At 45.4% G+C, this 20,196-nt stretch overlaps 2 protein-coding genes across 5 annotated transcripts in view; one reads left to right on the top strand and one right to left on the bottom strand.

Annotated features, from left to right (window-relative positions):
• acss2 (acyl-CoA synthetase short chain family member 2) overlaps nucleotides 1-1,855 on the top strand; it is a 63,033-nt gene extending 61,178 nt beyond the window's left edge. For all 4 annotated transcript variants that reach the window (XM_054745630.2, XM_070544865.1, XM_070544863.1 and 1 more), the window contains 2 exons: nucleotides 887-961; nucleotides 1,112-1,855. In XM_054745630.2, the coding sequence (XP_054601605.1) occupies nucleotides 887-961; nucleotides 1,112-1,239 (203 nt within the window). In that variant the 3' untranslated portion in view covers nucleotides 1,240-1,855. The remainder of the gene's footprint in view (nucleotides 1-886; nucleotides 962-1,111) is intronic.
• A 978-nt stretch (nucleotides 1,856-2,833) lies between these two features.
• On the bottom strand, nucleotides 2,834-19,424 carry atp6ap1a (ATPase H+ transporting accessory protein 1a). The gene is made up of 11 exons (XM_015967323.3): nucleotides 19,233-19,424; nucleotides 14,009-14,135; nucleotides 13,463-13,537; nucleotides 9,167-9,360; nucleotides 8,755-8,795; nucleotides 7,168-7,253; nucleotides 6,942-7,091; nucleotides 6,627-6,784; nucleotides 6,097-6,147; nucleotides 3,490-3,727; nucleotides 2,834-3,388 (listed from the first exon to the last, which is right to left on the bottom strand). Exons 1-11 carry the CDS (start codon nucleotides 19,355-19,357, stop codon nucleotides 3,179-3,181), a joined length of 1,455 nt encoding a protein of 484 aa, XP_015822809.1. The 5' UTR covers nucleotides 19,358-19,424; the 3' UTR covers nucleotides 2,834-3,178.
• Between the last annotated feature and the right edge of the window lie 772 nt (nucleotides 19,425-20,196).

Below are 20,196 nucleotides of genomic sequence, written 5' to 3'. Positions count from 1 at the left end.
TTATTGTTGTTGGATGCTTTGTAATTCCGACCAGACACGGAAACAGAGGTGAAAGAGAAAGGAAGAGACAAAAGGTGGGGGGGTTCCACAAAAATAAACAATAATGAACAAGAGTCTGCTTCTAGACCTGCAGAAAGAGAAAGAGCAGGAAAAAAAAGGGACACAACAACAATACAACAAGATCAAGCTATCACTGCGTCAACTTGATGAAGAAATATAAAATCAACATTGTTTAACTGAACAATCACACAATAATAAATCACAGTGCATTTAGTGCCAACGACAGCCGTAAGACATGTGTTGAACGTGCCCAAGTCCATACTTATGAGAGCACCGTGTGAGCACCTGTGTGTGTACACGTGCTTGCTTATGTAAGGTTTCTCTATAGGAGCGTCCAATAGAGTGTGAGGGACCACAGATCTGCTCCCCAAAGATGTGTAGGAGATGGAGGGGAGCTCCAAGTCCCAGAGATCCAGGCGACATTTCTTTATTTCTGTACAAATATTGTGTAGAATGCTCTGTACGCTCCCCAAGACTCCATCCTGTTAAAGCCCCAGTGTGTGAAATTTTAACTGTTTACTATAAATCCTGTTTCCATATAAAATAAAAGATGTTGGTATGAAACTCACTCCAGCAGCTCAGAGCACACGTCTGACCTGAACGCATTCGTTAGAGAATACTTTGTTTGTTTGTTTTGTAAAATTCACAACAAAAATCTTTGTTGACTAAAACCTTTTAGAGATTTAGTCGACTAATGCTGACGAAGACTAAAACTAAGATGCAGACCCAGTAGGACCAACCCAGAACCCCCCAGCCCGCTTTGTGCTGGGTGGGGTCATGTTGGAGGTGAAGGTGATGTCATGAGTTGTGTGTTGTGCCCTCACAGTGAGAGAGAAGATTGGAGCCATCGCCACACCGGACTACATCCAGAACGCACCTGGACTTCCCAAAACCAGATCTGGTAACCGAGCCCGCTCCTCTGAGTGTGTGTGTGTGTGTGTGTGTGTGTGTGTGTGTGTGTGTGAGAGAGAGAGAGAGATAGAGAGAGATTAACGTACCAGTATCACACGATAGAAACACAACGTTAACTATCCTCACTTGGTCTTTGCAGGAAAAATTATGCGTCGAGTTCTCCGTAAGATCGCCTGCAACGAGAAGGATCTGGGCGACATCTCCACGCTGGCAGACGCGTCTGTGGTGGATCAGCTGTTCCAGAACCGGTGCTGCTCTGCAGTGTGAGGTTCATCAGGGCTCTGGTCTCGAACATGAACGCTGATGAGGGGAAAACACGACTCGTATCTGCTTCTCCTGGCAGGTCCTCAGCAGCCTCTCTGCTCACCACTAATGATCCTAGTTGTGTTTTTAACAGATTTAAACAAACAAAGTCTTCAGACTTGTGAGGGTTGACGACAGCTGCTGCTTCTGGAGTTTTAACTGGCTTTTATATTTCCAGCACCAACTCCCCTTAACTGCATCTGACCGTGCCCACTTTATTTTTACTAGATTTTATTTGTTGTCTCTATCAGAAATCCAGTGATTTTTGTTATTCATCTGTGTCTGTGTGTGTGTTTAAGCATTTGTAAATACAGTTTGGCTTCAGAGGTTCCGACCCGGGTTCTTCAGAAACCAGCGGAGATGTTTCAGCTTCATGTTTGAAGCTTCTACAGCTGCTCAGGCCCAAGAGGAACAAACATGCATCAGTGATGTGCTGAGGTTATCCAGAATCGGAGGAGGAATGATGAACACTATCTGTTCTGAGTCTGGGATGGCACGACCTCCTCACGGAGTCTAAAAATAAACTGATGGGTTTGGAGCTGATCACATGCAAAACACAAATAAAAATGTTTTAAACAAAGCAGCCAGAGTCACCTCTCTGGGAGAATGCGTTTTGTTTTGTTGCTGAAGCTTCAGACGTGATCCGTCGATCCATTTTCAGCCACTTATCCGGAGTCTCGGGGGCAGCGGCCTAAGCCGGGATGCCAGAACTTCCCTCTCACCAGTTACTTGAGCCAGCTCTTCCGGGGGAATCCCAAGGCGTTCCCTGGTGAGCTGCGAGACATAGTCCCTCCAGTGTCATCCCTCCTGGGTCTTCCCTTGGGTCTCCTAATTAGACGTGCCCGGAAAACCTCACCAGGCACAGCCACATTTGCCGTTGTTGGCAGGATCCATGTAGTACTGTCAAGTAGGTCCATGTGTGGCAGGGTGGAGAAACGAGGGCCCGGGCGAGATTCGATCCCCAGACTCCCGGGCGAGAGTCATACGCTCTAACCAGTCAGCCAAAGGGACATCCCCTTGGTTAAGTAGCCAGGGCGCATGATCAATCAGGACATTGTGACAGGACGCTCACACTGTCACACATGGATGTAAAGTTTGTGGCAGCCTGCGCGGGAGCACGAGGACGTGCTTGTGGAAAGAGGGGGGAGATGTGACAGTGTGAGCGTCCTGACAGTGTCCCGATTGATCATGCGCCCTGGCTACTTAACCAAGGGGATGTCCCTTTGGCTGACTGGTTAGTGAGCATGACTCTCACCCGGGAGTCTGGGTATCGAATCCCGCCCGGGCCCTCGTTTCTCCACCTTGCCACATAAGGCACTATTTACAAACGTATGTGGGGCAGAAATGATCTAAGCACAATGTTACTGGGTACTTTCTAAAGGTGGCTTTTTACAGTGAATAGAACGTGTTCTAGTCCTGGAACAGACTCGGACCTGTGAGGTTTAAAAAAGCGATTTCCTCTATTAAAACGCTAAAAGCTGTTCCTGAGCTGGAGAAGAGATGCTCCATGAACGTTCTACTGGTTTAGACGGATAAATGTTTCAGTCGGACGCAAACGCACCATCTGATATTTAATATTATTTGTACACACACACACACACACACACAATGCACAGCAGCTAGATGTTGCTGTGATTACAAAAAGCACAATAAATAACGTTGCACTAATTACAGCAATAAATAGTCTTAAGTTCTCATCAGTGTGTCACACACACACACGCCATCATTTAACAAACCTCAGAAGGCTTCTTCACTTCAGTCTGGTGAAGTTTAGAAATAAAACAGCCTGTAACATTTAAGAAGTTCACCTTTGACCTAAAGCCTGAAACATCAACATGACTGCACGTGACACGACACTACATACTACAACAGCAAACTACAGGAGGAGACATCCCACGGCCCGTTACTCCGTCTGGGGCACGGATATAGCCGGCCCTTTGGGGTCATCGAACCGGTCCATGGTACAGAGCTGCATGATCATGTGTAGACCATACGTGAGCACCAGAACCAGGAGGAGACTGGTCATCAGACCCATCCAGATGCCCGGGGAGAAGAAGCCTGAGCAGTCGCTGGCGTAGGAGAAGTCACTCCCAGTCACGTTAAAGCCTTGGATCTGTACGAGTCACACCAACCAGAATCATTCATTTACACAACTCCATATGCACACACACACACACCATAGATGTTCAGTTGCTGATTAAAAGAGGAACGCACCTGGAAGTCCTCAAACGAGACCCTCCACTGGTTGGACGGATCCTTGGAAGAACGTGGGATGAGCAGAGGCCAGCGGAAGTTGGTCACAGACTCACAGCGGTACGAGTACTCAGCTGGGGCGTAGATGGACCTGCTGCCATTAAAAGTGGCCTTGATGCCGTCGTACTCCAGCTGCACCGAGTCCAGAGTGAACCAGCGACGAGCAGACACCTTATGGAGACGCTGACTCATGGCAAAGCTGCGCACACGTAGGTAACACATACACAGTTGTACAGGTCCTTCTCATAGAATTAGCATATTGTGATAAAGTTCATTATTGTCTGTAATGTACTGATAAACATTAGACTTTCATACATATTAGATTCATTACACACAACTGAAGTAGTTCAAGCCTTTTATTGTTTCTAATATTGATGATTGTGGCGTACAGCTCATGAAAACCCAACATTCCTATCTCAAATAATTAGCATATGTCATCCGACCAATAAAAGAAAAGTGTTTTTAATACAAAAAAAGTCAACCTTCAATTAATCATGTTCAGTTCTGCACTCAGTACTTGGTCGGGAATCCTTTTGCAGAAATGACTGCTTCAGTGCGGCGTGGCATGGAGGCGATCAGCCTGTGGCACTGCTGAGGTGTTATGGAGGCCCAGGATGCTTCGATAGCGGCCTTAAGCTCATCCAGAGTGTTGGGTCTGGCGTCTCAACTTTCTCTTCACAATACCGGAAAAGGGTGGCTTGCCAACTCCGGGTCGGGGGAGAGGTCCTACCTCAAGTGGAGGAGTTTAAGTATCTCAGGGTCTTGTTCACAAGTGAGGGTTGGAGGGATCGGGAGATCGACAGGCGGATTGGTTCGGCGTCTGCAGTGATGCGGACGCTGAGCCGATCTGTCGTGGTGAAGAGGGAGCTGAGCCAGAAAGCCAGGCTCTCGATTTACCGGTCGATCTACGTCCCAATCCTCACCTATGGTCATGAGCTTTGGGTAATGACCGAAAGAACGAGATCGCGGATACAAGCGGCCGAAATGAGTTTCCTCCGTAGGGTGGCCGGGCTCAGCCTTAGAGATAGGGTGAGGAGCTCGGACATTCGGGAGGGACTCGGAGTAGAACCGCTGCTCCTCCGGATGGAAAGGAGCCAGTTGAGGTGGTTTGGGCATCTGGTCAGGATGCCTCCTGGACGCCTCCCTGGGGAGGTGTTTCGGGCATGTCCTGCCGGCAGGAGGCCCCCGGGTCGACCCAGGACACGTTGGAGAGGTTACATCTCCAATCTGGTCCGGGAACGCCTTGGGGTCCTGCCGGAGGAGCTGGTGGAGGTGGCCGGGGAGAGGACGGTCTGGAGCTCCCTAGTTGGGATGCTGCCCCAGCGACCCCGACCCGGATAAGTGGAGGAAGACGACGATGACGACGTAACTAGGACTCCTCCTAGTACTGAATGAGACTTTTTGTGCACTTTCATACATTTTATTTATTTATTTCTACACATTCATCTGACTTACGGAGGGAACCGACTCTTGTTCAACACAAGGTTTTGTTTTCTTGGGGAAGATTGGGACGGAGGAACTTGTTCAAACCAGAAAATCATCTAATTCTCCACAACTTCTTCACTTTAAGTTCTAATGAACAAACTTTAACATTGGGCAAATTTTGTTGATACAAGCCTGATTAAAAGACTGGAAATCTATCTATCTATCTATCATCTATCTATCATCTATCTATCTATCTATCTATCTATCTATCTATCTATCTATCTATCTATCTATCTATCTATCTATCTATCTATCTATCATCTATCTATCTATCTATCTATCTATCTATCTATCTATCTATCTATCTATCTATCTATCAATCTATCTATCTATCTATCTATCATCTATCTATCATCTATCTATCATCTATCTATCTATCAATCTATCATCTATCTATCTATCTATCAATCTATCATCTATCTATCTATCTATCTATCTATCATCAATCTATCTATCTATCTCTCATCTGTCTGTCTGTCTGTCTGTCTGTCTGGTCATCCCCTAACCACACACTCACACACACATGTAGGTAAACTCCCTGGCAGAGGACACTTCTCATGCAGCTCTAGGAAGTGGCTGGATCTGGGGGACTGGCCTGTGAAGAAGTCTATAAATCTTGTACCCGGAAGTCCCGAACACACCAGCTGAGTAGCGCCGCGAAGGGGATCGCTCACGACATTCATGCTCTGTCCGCTCCTCCTCTGTTCACATCAGGCGAGAATTTAGAACGAGCGCTTCTGCTCACGTCTACGGTTCTACCTGAGCATTGTTTCTGACCATGCCTTCATGTCCACCATGCACCCATCCTCTGATGGCTACTTCCAGCAGGATAATGCACCACGTCATGAGGCTCCAATCATTTCAAACTGGTTTCTTGAACATGACGATGAGTTCACCGTACTACAACGACCCCCACACTTTCAGCACCTTGTTGAACCAATGCCACGTAGAATTAAAGCAATTCTGAAGGCCAAAGGGGGTCAAACAACGTATTAGTGTGGTGTTCCTGATCATTTTTTAGGTGAGTATAAATAAACCACACACACACATAGATAAAACACACACACACACACACACACTTACATCAGCTTGAAGCTCCGGTGGCCGAGGACGTTCTCGTAGTTGAGGACCAACCTGCATCAGAACAAAACTGTGAGTGATAAATAAAAACTGCCCTTTGACCACTTGACTCAGATATCAGGGTTTCTGCCCCAAGGTTGGGCTAACGTTTGGCTGAGCGACCCAAAGTCAACCGCGCTACCTGGGCTGCTTGTTTTCATCGAACGTTTGTGGGGGTGCACGCTGCCATTCGAGCGTCCACAGAAGAAGAATACAGAGAACAAATCCTCTGGTGGAGAACAACAAGTGCCCAGCCTGCAGGCAGGTCCCTAATAATAATACAGTTTATGTGTAATGGACTTTGTATTCCAGCAATCTGAAAGTGCTGCAAAATAGATTCATAACAGCAGCTGCAGTGTAAATAAAAGAAGTTTAAAAATGTACCAAGCTTAAGGTTCGGTTTAAAAGCATCTAGTTTGTGGGCCCTCTGATGGACAGCAAGGCTTGGCAGAACATCAGGAATATTAGAGAAGTGCTGTTGGAGCCTTTAATACCTTCCTTTGTCTTTGTCACAAGCAGAGCCGTGAAGTTGAAGTTGAGCACCTTCACCAAAGGTAGAGGAGGTCAGGTCATGGTCTTCCCAGCGACCACTCCGGAGGATGCTGACCGACAGGCTTTTGGCCCACAGGAGGAGGCAGGTTCTATCCTCCTTCTCCGGTCGGACCAGATGTGGAGCACAGAAGGAAAAAAAGACTCACACTGCAATCAGGATTTAAAGCATCCTCCTTCGGAGGCATTAGAAGCATCGGATTACGGATCCTGCTCGTAAACACGGTGTTATGCACAGAAAGACTCATCTTCTCACACACCTTAAACTCCACAGGAGCGTAGATGCCTGCTCTCTCGTTCATCTTTCGTTGTCGCTCTTGCTCCCTCTCTCTCTCCCGGTATCCTCCTCTGGCCTGCAGCAGGGACCGTCCTCCTCCTGGGACCGTCTCAGTAGACAGAGAAACCGACTCCTGCAGAAGAACCCAAACTGCTGCAGACATGCAACCACAAACAATCATGACCACGTGAACATGTGTCTCCTCTGACCCTGGAGGGCCGCAGGCCGGTATAGATGGCGGTGTACGGAACAGACTGGCTCTTCATGATGCTCAGCACCTGACCAATCACCTCATCTGAAAGTCACAAAGCAAACAAATATCACGGACTGTCCCACCGGATTCATAACCCCTCACACCTCCTGGATTTCAACATGAACTACCTGTCACCGTTACCCACAGTCTCTTCATCACCCCAGGTGCTAAGGTTGTCGTGACTTTACTGTTTGTATTGTTCAGAAGGAAACCCTCACCTGATATTTAAGTACATTTTGTTAGAAACAGAATCTCCACTAAGAACTGGCAATGCATGCAGCCATAGACACATTACTTGGTGTGTGTCCGCTCGGTCTTCTCAAACCCCAGTAAGTGATGACAGATGGCTGCTTATATGGATCCACGTTCTGTTGGAGGTTTCTTTCTGTTAAAGGTGTGGTTCACTTATTTAATCCACATTTGCAGTGGTCTCTAGTAGGAATGAATGCCTTGTAAGTTGTACTCTAGGTTGCCAGATCACAGCTGAGCTTCAGACGACAGGATTTCGAGTCTTATTTCCTCATATTTGGACATCTCTCCTCTGATTGGCTAACAGCAACACGACTCTACCACTGACTCTGCTTGCTCTGCAACATCGATGTTTTACCTCCACAAATAACACAAGGCTGGAGGAGTACTGCTGTGTGGTGGAGTTGCTAATGCTAACAGTTAGCTTCTACTAGCTGGGACGTTCCCTGCTGTTTGCTGGACGCTAAACCAACAACAGCCTTGCCCGTCATGAGTCAAGATGGGTGAGTCCATAAAAGTTGATCCATCAGGCTTTTCTAATCCTAGAGTTTTACCATCTTTTTTAACAGAGGCTAATGCAGGTGTAGGAGACTATTTTCATGTTCAGTCAGCATGAAACACTCAGTGACCCATTAGAATCAGAAATAATCTTTAAAAATGGGTTTTCCATTAATAGAGTTTTCCTTTCCACTGTCGCCACATGCTTGTTTAGTATGAGGACTGCTGTAAAGTCTCTTACACAAGTCAGTGACTCGATGCAATCTGCAGGGCTTCCTTATATAGGAACTAACTGGCATAATGAACTGAACACAAGCACCCTGAGATGACCCTTGTGATTTGGTGCTATGTAAATTAATTTAATTTAATTTAATTGCAGATGTTTGAAAGGTGCCTAGAACTTGTGAAACCACCTTAACAGCTTTGGTCACGTTCAGGTTTAATTGGCTGCCCTGTTGCACCTACATGTTGTCACTATGTCACCACCTTCCGGTCATAGCGCCGTCGTCGTCGTCTTCCTCCACTTATGTTCAGCAGACAGATAGGTCTGTTTAGCTGAAAGATGGGAAAAGGAGACCCGCAGCCGGAGTCTGACGCCAAAGCGAGGGTTTTAAAAACGATCCTTCCTTTCGGAGGAAAATGAGCTGAGTCATGAACTGACACTAAGAAGAAGTGTTTCTATCTTTTCAGCTTTGTTTTGGTTAGCGGTCTGCTTAGCGGCGTATGCTTTTCTGTGCCATGGCCAAAAGTCACACAGTGTGATCTCAGCGTGCACAGCAATGTTACACAAACTCACCGTTTCCACTGAGAACTTCTTTTGCCGACAGCAGATCAGCCCTGAAGAGCCATGAAACAACAAACTGATAAATACCATGAGATAACAAAAACCAGCTCTATCAGGTTATACACACACACACACACACACACACACACAGGGACAGAGATGTACACATCCCCCACCTAACCATTTAGTAACATTATATCGTGTGTGTGTGTGTGTGTGTGTGTGTGTGTGTGTGTGTGTGTGTGTGTGTGTGTGTGTGTGTGTGTGTGTGTGTGTGTGTGTGTGTGTGTGTGTGTGTGTGTGTGCACATGTGCATGCAGGTGTGTGTGTGTGTGTGTGTGTGTGCGTGCGTGCGTGCGTGCGCGTGTGCGCGTGCGTGTGTGTGTGTGTGTGTAGAGCTGTAGCAGAAACAGTGTGTTCCTACCCGATGCTGTAGGGCAACCTGAACACCAACAAGGCGGGAGATGAAGCATTGAGTCTGAGCTGGCTCAAAGTCTCGGGGTCCATGTATAATGGAGACGTGTCCAGCTGGTCCTGCAGCTGACCAATCACTGCACTGGAAGCAGGCCAAGCCACAGAAGGCAAGACTAGAGGAGAGGAGGCGGCCCGGAGAGCTCCCTGTGGCGGGAGGAGAAACAGGACAGAGAGGTGGCTCTACCAGATCACTCGTCACCTATGACAACGGTACATCAGACAACAGATTACAAATACACGCTGTTCTACCCTCTCTGGGTACGTACTCTGTCTCCTGCAGCTGAGGAAACATTGATGTAGAACAGAGGAAGTGGAGGTTTGCTTTAGGAGGTGGAGACCATAGACTGACCATAGCATGGGTCACATCCCATTTTAAACATCTGCTAAATTGCCTCTGGAGTCATTCATGCAACTTTGACTACTCCAAGTGACATCCTACATTAACAAATATCGAAATTTATTTTACTTCTTTATTCTAATTGATGTTTTTCTGTATTTTGATGTATTTCTTCCAATTTGTTTTATATTTCAAAAGGATTTGGGTCCTTAAGGGTTAATCATTCTTATTCTCCATTTTTACTCACCATTTTGCTCCTGTTGTGAATCCAATTGTTACGGTTATGCCAAAATCTCCCCACCGAGGGACAATAAAGTGATTTATATAAATTATAAAAACATTTTCTTTATATTTATTTTACATGTTGTAAATAAGAAGTCCAGAAATACATGCTTTGTCCTCATGTGGGCAAATATGGGTGTGTCCCCATACTTTGGACAACATCTGAAATGAGACCATTGGGTTCAGAAAAAAGAACAAACTAAGCCAAAGATGTTAATTTCTTACACTTGTGGCATGAATATTTGATTCTAAAGCTGAACACAGACATTAAAAGCTTATATATGGAGCCATTTTGGATTTTATAACCTAAATTGATCAACTGACCACTACCCGGTGGTGAGTTGGCTCCGATGTTAGGGGGGGATGCCTGGATGGATGATGGATCAGATCTGGCAGGCCCAAACGTATCGTGAGGGTCTGCTGGGAACATCTAGCAGAGTCTCCTGTCAGAAGTAGCTTCGATTCCCACCTCCAACAGAACTTCCAAAGCATTCCATGGGATGCAGAGGGCATTGAGTCCAAATGGGTCCTGTTCCGTGCCTCCACTGTAGAGGCAGCCGACCAGAGCTGCGGCCGCAGGGTCGTCAGTGTCCGTCGTGGCCACAACCCTAGGGCCCGTTGGTGGACACCAGTGGTTGGGGATGCTGTCAAGCTGAAGAAATAGTCCTATCAGGTATTTTTGGCCTGTGGGAATCTAAAGTAGCCGATAGATACCAGCAGTCCAAGCGGAATGTGGCTTGGGTGCACAGAGGCAAAAACACAGGCATGGGAGGAGTTCGGTGAGACTACGGAGCAAGACTTCTGCCTCGCTTCGAAGAGATTTTGGTCCACCATTCGGCGCCTTGGGGGGAAAGCAGTGTGATACTAACACCTGACCTCTACTTGAGGTGTTGTGGATAGGTGGGCAAAATAATTTGAAGACCTCCTCAATCCCACCGGCACGTGTCCCAGTGAGGAAGCGGAGCCTGGGGACTTTGGGTTGGACTCTCCTATCTCTGGGGCTGAGCTCATTGAGGTTGTCAAAAAGCTCCTCGGTGGCAAGGCTCCGGGGGTGGATGAGATCTGGCCGGAGATCCTTAAGGCCTCTGGATCTTTCTAGGTGCAGCCAAGGTGTTGAAGGGATCTGTTTCGGTGGCCTGAGGATCGAGTCTGCCTTTCGCAGATGATGTGGTCCTGTTGGCTTCATCAAAATGTGATCTCCCGACTTTTGCTGGAGCGGTTCATAGCAGAGTGTGAAGCAACTGGGATGAGAATCAGCTCCTCTAAATCCGGAAACATGGTCTTGAGTCGGAAAAGTGTAGAATGCCTTCTCCGGGTCAGGGATGAGGTCCTGCCCCAGGTGGAGTAGCAGTATCTTGGGGTCTTGTTCACAATTGAGGGAAAGCTGGAGAGCAAGATCGGTTTAGGGTTGGTGCTGCAGTGATGCAGGCATTCTACCGGCCTGTAGTGGTGAAAAGAGAGCTGAGCCAGAAGGTGAAGCTCTCGATTTACTGGTAGATCTACATTCTTACCATCACCTGTGATCACAAGCTTTGGGTAGTGACCAAAAGAGCAAGATCGCAGATACAAGCGGCCAAAAATGAGTTTACTCCGCAGGATGGCTGGGCTCTACGTTAGAGATAGAAAGAGAAGCTCAGTCATCTGGGAGTAGACCTGATGCTCCTCCACATCAAAAGGAACCAGTTGCGGTGGCTCAGGCATCCACCTTCGGAATATTGTTAAGATTAGAAGCATACTTTCCAGGAGTGATGCTGAAAAACTAGTTCATGCATTTATTACATCAAGACTGTATTACTGTAATTCATTACTCTCAGGAAGTCCACAGAATGTAGTTAAAAGTCTTCAGCTTGTCCAAAATGCTGCAGCTAGAGTTCTGATGAGAATTAAAAAGAGAGATCATATCGCTCCTGTCTTAGCTTCCCTACATTGGCTACCTGTTAAATTCAGAATAGATTTTAAGATCCTCCTTCTCACATATAAAGCTCTTAATAATCAAGCTCCATCATACATCAGTGATCTGATTGTTCTATATGTTCCTAACTGAGCACTTCGCTCTCAGACTGCAGGTTTACTGGTGGCTCCCAGAATATCTAAAGTTAGGATGGGAGGCAGATCTTTTAGTTATCAGGCTCCGCTCCTGTGGAACCAGCTCCCAGCTTTAGTCCGTGAGGCAGATACCTTGTCAAATTTTAAGACTAGGCTTAAAACATTTTTATTTGATAGGGCCTATGGTTAAAATCTGATGTTAGCCTAAATCTGGACAAGTGGGGGAGTAGAGGGAGGTGGAGTGTACAGTCGGTAAAGACAACTCTCCCTTGCCCCGCCTCCAACATGCCTCCATCTAAAAGGCTATGTTATCCAGAGTTATCTCTGTAGTTATGCTGCTATAGGCTTAGACTGCTGGAGGACACACTGACCACTTTCCACACTCTACTACTTTCTTCTACAATCTGCTCTTTAACTGTATTATTTCCTGCTATTTCAGCTGTTAACTTTATTTTCTCTCTAAGTGTTTTTCTCCCCAGAAGAAGCTACAACGATGTTCTGCTGAGCTGTGGTGGCCTCATGGAGGGGGCCATCGTCTAGCACACTGCTGCTAACCACTAATACATTCTCTCTCTCCTGATAATAACACTTTACTCTCTTTGACATTGAATGTGCTACTACTAGATTACCCGTTTAATTATAGATTCACTAGGATAAATACAATAAAGTTTATCTCTCACCAAATAGAATATTTACTAAGAAATCACAATGTTACCATAGAAACATTGCTTGGTGTGTGTGTGTGTGTGTGTGTGTGTGTGTGTGCGTGCGTGTCTGCTCTGTCTTCTCGATCCCCAGTGAGTCGTGGAGGATGGCTGCTTATACTGAGCCAGGATTCTCTGGAGGTTTCTTCCTGTTAAAAGGGAGTTTTCCTCTCCACTGTCGCTGCATGCTTTCTTAGTATGAGGATTGCTGTATAGTCACTGACACTAGTCAGTGACTTGATGCAATTTGCTGGGTTCCTTATATAGGAAACATTATTTCTGATTGGCTTAATGAACTGACCTGAATTGGAATGTTTATTATGTGAAGTGCCTTGAGACGACTCTTGTCGTGATTTGGCGCTATATAAATAAAATTGAATTGAATTTAATTGAATCTGATTAGGTTTTCTGGGCACATCCAACCGGGAGGAGACCTAAAGGTAGACCCAGGACACGTTGAAGGGGCTATGTCTCTCGCCTGGCCAGGGAATGCCTTCAGACTTCCCCAGAAGAGCTGGCCCAAGTGGCTGGGGAGAGGGAAGTCTGGGCCTCTGAACTTAGGCTGCTGCCCCAACGAACCGACTCCAGATAAGCAGAAGAAAATGGATGGATGGATGGATGTGTGAGGGCAGAGAAATGGCCTTAGATTACATCAGGCAAGTTTTTGGTGAATTCAGCACCTTGAAAATGCAACCATAAGTGGAATATTTCCTGATGGACTGGACTTTTTGAGTGTGATTCAGAAGCATCAGGCATCATTTCCTCACAAGGACTGGTCACCATAACCTAACCATAATGACCAGTAAACATATGAGACATTGACGTTCTCTTGGGAATCAAATTTAATGAAAGTTTATGATGAAACAAAAGATCTTACCTCAAGGTTGGGAAAAACACTGTCCTGCTTGTTTCCAAAGACCCCTCCATACAAGGTGAAGTCCTCAATGCTCAGCTACAGTGAGACAAGACAATGAAGACTGAGGACCAGAGTGGGACGATGCAGATTTAGGAAGTCCAGTTATGTCAGAAAACCCCCTCTGAACACCATGCTGTCATATATCAGACCATTTGTGGTGATGAGGTGACCACATGGGTTCCATTTGATTATCAGTGTAGGGTTTTCATCTACAGAGAGCTGAATGTGAAACCCTAACGTCATCCCACAATGGTTTTACTATTCTACCAACTGTATTGAGTCAAAGCCCATTTGTGTTAAACAACACTTATCAGATTTCCCCTAATCTGCTGTCCTAAATTTCAGAGAAAAGGACACTAACAATTCTTCTGACAAAAGGAAACAAGAACAGTTTCCATCCAAGAAAGCACCATGTCTTACTTGAGGAGAAATATTTTTTGTATTGTCTATTAAAATCCAAACACGACAGGACATTTTATTTATGAATGGCATATCTGTGCTCCACACCTTATCCTGAAAGAATAGCACAACATTGCGTGGGCCGATGTCCAGAGCCTTCTCCAGGTAAAAGGCCAGCTGCTGCTGTCCAATGATATGTCCTGCTACTGGAGAAGACTGATGTGGAACGGAGACCCTATAAGAAGAGAAGAGCAAGTCAAAAATTCACAAAGCCATTATTGACAAGCTGGCAGCTTAATAGCTCAACATTCCTGAGATTTTTGTCTACCATAGTAAAAGCCAGCAAGCCCACCCGGTGTCACTAGAATGGCCTGACTTAAAAGATGATGGCCTAAATAACGAGGGACAGCTTTTAAATTTGTTGTAAAGCCGTTCCCATTTTCTGTAATATCTAATCTGGAACTTGCATTTTGTGGAAGTAAAATATCAGATTATTGCGCAAATCATTTGGCAAATGTGTTCAAGTGGTCTCTAGTACTAGAAATATGCAGATTCATTGCAGGGGTTTACCCAGCATGCAGGGTTTGAATGACGGGGGAGCTAAAGGATGACAGGCTCCCCTAGAAGCCCTCAACGTAAAGCCGTAGTTGGTTCCCATTCATGGTTCTCGTTTTGGAAAGGGCAATTCAACCCAAACTTTCCACTACCTAAGCCTTTTTTAATTTAATTATAAAACTACAACGCCTAGACCAGGGGCACTTAATAGGCCCGCTAAACCAGCCCCATCGCCCCCGGACCAGACCTTTCTTCCCGTTACAGGAGGGCTTCCATAGCAGCATTCTAACTCGGAGTCTGAATGCCACAGGAGGAACACCACATATCGTTGGTTACATAATGCAACCCCAGACTCTATGAGTATGGAATAAAGAGTTTCCGGCTCTTGGAGGGTGCAGACGCTTTTCTTCTCCTCTCCTCCATATCTTATCCTCAAGGCCTTTGTCTGTCTGTGGGTGCTGGGTGCACGGCTGCTTCTGCATTTTTTCTGGAAACTGGAAACTGAAATTCATTAAAATGGATCTCGTCAGTTGGTCACTCAATGCGGTTGATAAGATTTTTTCTACGATGAGAACGGGAGAAGGGGCTCCCGGATGCCCCTCCGGGACAGACCAGCTGTCTGTGGAGGACTCTGAAGATGTGTGGATATTCGTGGTGTTGGTGTCGGGTTTCCTGCTGATCGGCATTGGAGGCTACCTGGCTTACCGGAAAATTAATGAGCTGTCGAGGAATATTGGCCTGATCCCGGAGCTCAGAGATGGTTTGCACCGCGCTGTGAATTCACAGACTCACATAATTGTCCAGATGAATCGTAAGCTTGGGACTTCGGCCGAGATTCATTCATTGGCACAGAAGATGGATGCCATCAAGGATAGAGTGGACGAATCAGCACGGATTGAGATAGTTTATTTTCCATTATTGGGATTTTGAGAGGTTGAGGACCAACAAACTGTAAGGCAGAGAGGAAATTATCTCTGTCTGGCCCCAAAACAATTTCTAATAGGAATCTGGCGCCCTTGAGCCTGCAAGGCCACAACGAAAACTCCCCCCTCAGAAGATATGTGGAATGAACCGTCGCTACGGAAACTCAACTCTGTCTCCTATCCCTGCCTGGGCGGGACTGCGGGAAGGCCACCGAAGCGTCCAGGGTCACTGCAACCCTCCAACCCTCAATGCCCCCCCCCCCCATCCACACTGAGGTGACACACGCTGCTTCTATCGTGGCTGCAGGAACTGAAGTAGGGATAGTCCCAACCCACCACCCCACCTAGTGGACACTTATGTTGTGTAATGTCTGAAGTCTGTTGCATATCTGTTTGAGGTGTTTTTTTTTTCCATAACAAAACTGCCCTCCCTATGGTGGGTAACCCTGAAGTGCCTTTTATTTCCCTCCACCTGAACCAATCCTCATGTAACCCTCTGATCTCTATTAAGGTAGCGCGACTCAGGGTTGCGAATGACCACAGTCACCAATTCTTGTCATGCGTCTTGCCCATGTATGTCTGATCTCTGAATTGTGTACTGAAACTCTAATTTCCCTCTGGGATTAATAAAGTATCTTTGATTTGATTAGGGTTGTCACGGTATGAAAATTTAACCTCACGGTTATTGTGACCAAAATTATCACGGTTTTCGGTATTATCGCGGTATTTTTTAAACGGTGTTGCATATGTTCAGAAAGCATTGATAGTCCTGTTCTACACAAACCGAAATAGTTTTGAAAAGGTTTAACAGTGTTTATTAAACCTAAAATAACACAAAGCCTTAGCAAAAGTGCAACTTTTCACAAGTAAAGGAACAAATAGCTTCTTTTTCTGGAACATGTTACAGTAGTCAGTGCAGGTTTAAATTATACAAATCCAAACATTCGAAACATAAACAATATGTAAACAAATCAAAGAAACACCACTTGTTTTCTCATATACTTGTTTTCTTCATTATCAAAATGAAAATCTAAAACTCCAGTCCACACTTGACTTGAGCACTGTACAAGTCAACCTTAAAAAAGATGTATTTAAAATAAATAGCCACTTTAAACAAATTACTAAAATAACTACTACACTATGTAATCAAATCCAAATGTTCAAGTATAAATGGCATTGAATAAGTAAACAAATCAATGACAAGGAACTAATTGTATATTTCTCTTCATCATCAACAAATAAGATGCTTTATCCAGCAACAGGGTGTCCGTGACACGGTTTAAATGCTGCCAGAGGACGCTGCGGCTGCAGTATATAGTGACTCGTTGCATTCTCCCTCAACCAAAAGTCCTCGCGTCATGCATTTAAGCTAAAATGCTAATGTTAGCTTACCTTGCACTGGCTGTAGAGCCGTGGGTGATGGTCACGCAGATGTGCCATTAGATTCGAAGTGATGCTGCCTTTTGCAGACACTTGTTTCCTGCACGTTCTGCAAACGGGATAGCAGTCTTCTATTAACTGTCCCTCAGCGTTTTTCAGAAATCCAAAATATGCCCATACTTCCGATTTAGTCTTCTTTGAGGGCTGATGGATGTCCTGGGCGCTGCCGTCTCCTCCTTCGGCCGTTATTTCAGCTTCAAAGTTTTGGTGCCATTGCAAACTAAAAGTGCGTGTGCGCGCCGCGGGAACTTCAGCTGAAGCGACGGTGGCTGGTAAGGGTCACCGCGCCGAAACCGCGGCCACGGTAAACCCACCGAGATAATATAGTTTTTTAAAAACTGGACGGTTATTTTTATTGTCAACCTTTTTACCGGGGTTTACCGCTATACCGGTTACCGTGACAACCCTAGATTTGATTGATTTGATTCTTTAAGCCACGCCTATTGGGTTGTTCCCAAACAACCAACCTATCACTGATGAGCTTTTAATGTACACCTGCCTATTAGTAGGGTTGCAAGGATTAAGCGGTTTGACTATTAACCACGGTGTAAATTGCTGCAGTTAACCCATCGTAAGGACATCTCCAACACCACAAAAATAAATAAATAAATGAATAAAAAAATTAGTAGACCAAAGTGAAAGTGAAACTACACACAAACATGCAGCAGAACCAGCATCAACAACCATCAGGACCCCTCCGTTTCCACTGTAATGTCCAGCAATGGTCAGTTTTTAAGTACAGTTTGACCATTCAATCTCTGGTCAAAATGGAGACACAAGACTGCACGTGTTCCCTTTAATCTGTCTGCCTTCATCCCATCAGCTGGAGCTCAGAGCCTATCTGCAGCTCTGAACACAGATAACGAATTGTCAACAATGATGTTCTCTCCTCAAGGTTCAAGCTTCCCTTATCGTCCAACAGGACTCTTCATGCCTCTGAATAAGGAACACCCGCAGCTCGGATTAGTTGCTAAATCAAAGAATGAATTCTTAAATTAAATGTTAACTTTTAAAACTTATAAGTTAAATAATCATTAAATAAACGTTCGTTTACTGTCACTTATAATAACTACAATATAAATGAAATGCACCGGCCAATTTGGGAACAAGCATTTTTGAATCAATCCACTTTGACCTCCAGTCAAAGCCTCTTTGCACGTTGCAAGCTGGCACAGCCCAAACGGCTCTTTTAAGAGTCAAACATTCAACCTGGACGCTAACCAGAAAAATGTTGTGACCTGGAGATATTTCAAGACCGGATGGGTCGTATCGTGGATATTCTACGGGCGTCGGTTCCTAGAGGTCAAGGTTAACCTGACATCTGACAGTTAGGATCTGCTGGGGGTCTCCACAAGGGTATAATAGACACAACAGATTGCGTCTGATGAATTTTATCAATAAACAACTCTCTAGTTTATAACCAAACAAATAATTTTACAACCCAGACTTCACAAATTCTCTCAGATACAAAGAATGGTTTTGCTAAAACATCGAGCTACCATTACAACATTTCACAGCTGAAGAGGGCACTGGACTGACGTTTTAGAAAGAATGTTGTGTTTTCAAAGAAAATGCACCAAAATAATGACTAAACACATCTATAATACTATTAGACACACATTTATACAAGTTATCAGCCAAAAAAAAAAAAAGATTTTGGTGCGACTTGCTCTTTAATATTTATGACTGATGATGCAATGGCCTAGACTGACCGTTTGCACTGTCAAATTGTGACAAAAGGCCTTGTGCATTTTATATTTAATTTGATTTATTTCATGCAGTTTGCATTTACCTAATGTTTGTTGTTATAGGGTGATAGAGGATTTTCGGCAAATGTAAACATAACCATACATGCAGTAATTTGCAAGATACCTAAACAGTTTGCACTGTACCAAAGGTATTTGATTCAAAAAAAAGTTAGTGCAAACAAAAACAAGTGTGTCCATGCTGTGGCTGTCTTGTGGGGAGAGGAGGGTCAGTTTCAAGGTCCATTTTGACAAAGAGGGGGGGCCCAAAGTCCATCCCTTGGGCCCCCAAATGCCTTGAAACGGCAATTAGCTGCTTTAAGACGACTCAATAGGTTTACCGTTTCCTCACTCACAAAGGAGACCAAGAATATGGTTGTGCTGTTGTTACCATGGTAACCTTAATCAACCTCTGGAGGCAGTTATAACATTTGTCTGGAGCTTGGTTGTCCACACACACGCAGAGTTTACCCTATAGTTAATTACTGACGTGTAAGGAGGACAAAATTAACATCACGTTGTGTATTTTAGATGAGGTTCTGGATCCATAGAACCCCCCCTCCCCCTCTACGGCGGACCTGATAACCGAAGCTAGCGACCATCACTGGACTGAACAGTTCCTCGGCTCACTCCGGGGAGACCCGGCCCGGTTCTACCGGCAGAACTCACCCCTCGCTGGTCCACATCAGCAGCGGCACCTGCTCGTCACACTGCCCGGTGTTCAGGAGACAGAGCAGGCCGAGAACCGCCGCCACAACCGCGGAGATGCTGGGACCTGTCTCTGCCGGCGCCATCTTTCCTGTCTCCGACTAGAGCAGGTGACGCTGATCACGTAGAGGAATGTCACGTGACTATGATATATATTTAATGACTCGCACCGAGTCGGAAAATAAAGGTTCTTACTAAAGATGCTGTCTCACTCATGAGGGACCGCCTGGAGTAGCGCCCCCTGCTGACCCAACGCTCCTGTGCAGGAGCCCGTCCAGACCCGGTCCGATTTCAGGAACATTTCCTCACACTGACTTCAGAAAGTTTTTTATTCACAAACTTTAGAATCATTTTCGTACAAGTCAGAATAAATGATTAGTTAGAAGAAAGGCAGTAAAAGATTTATTCATAAAACAAAAACATGTTGGTGTCCATTAACAGTCACACATATCCCTGTTGTACATTGGAGGGGGGTTGGCCCTTTACCAGATCTCTAACCAAAGACAAAACATTTCCAGGAAGCTAAAACTCTGAGATGAAAGTCCCTGTCAGTGTTAGAAAACGTGTGTAATAATCATTCGTTTCTCCTTTTCCCCATTTTAAAAGGAAACAAACAGCGTCCTTCCTGGTTGACTTCATGAGGGATAAGACCTTTGGATCCGTGCTAGCGTGTTGGACGCGTGTGATCCTGCCTGGATTTCCCCACATCTTCAGAATTGATCTAATAGTTTCCGTTGTTTCCTCCTCACTCCTGATATGAGTGCAGTTAGAGCACACACAGTACCAGGAACACTACAACAACACACAAATACTTAAAAGAGTGTGAATTCTGGAAAAGAGATAACTATTCCTTCACCTCTAACTGAGGAGAAGGTCCCACGCAGGCATGGACGGTACGTAAACCCGGGACGCAGTTCCAGGGCTC

The sequence above is a fragment of the Nothobranchius furzeri genome, chromosome 15 (genome assembly GCF_043380555.1).
Source record: "Nothobranchius furzeri strain GRZ-AD chromosome 15, NfurGRZ-RIMD1, whole genome shotgun sequence".
Taxonomy (NCBI): Eukaryota; Metazoa; Chordata; class Actinopteri; order Cyprinodontiformes; family Nothobranchiidae; genus Nothobranchius; species Nothobranchius furzeri.
This window is presented reverse-complemented; position numbering and strand designations above follow the sequence as displayed.

Bases quoted from the DNA above. Each gene is read 5' to 3' on its own strand.
- atp6ap1a (XM_015967323.3), bottom strand. From the start codon at position 19,357: ATGGCGCCGGCAGAGACAGGTCCCAGCATCTCCGCGGTTGTGGCGGCG. The intron at 9,361-13,462 runs GTAAGATCTTTT...CTCCCGCCACAG, and splicing joins GTGTTTTTCCCAACCTTGAG to GGAGCTCTCCGGGCCGCCTC. The intron at 6,785-6,941 runs GTGTGTGAGAAG...GTCCGACCGGAG, and splicing joins ACGCTCCTGTGGAGTTTAAG to AAGGAGGATAGAACCTGCCT.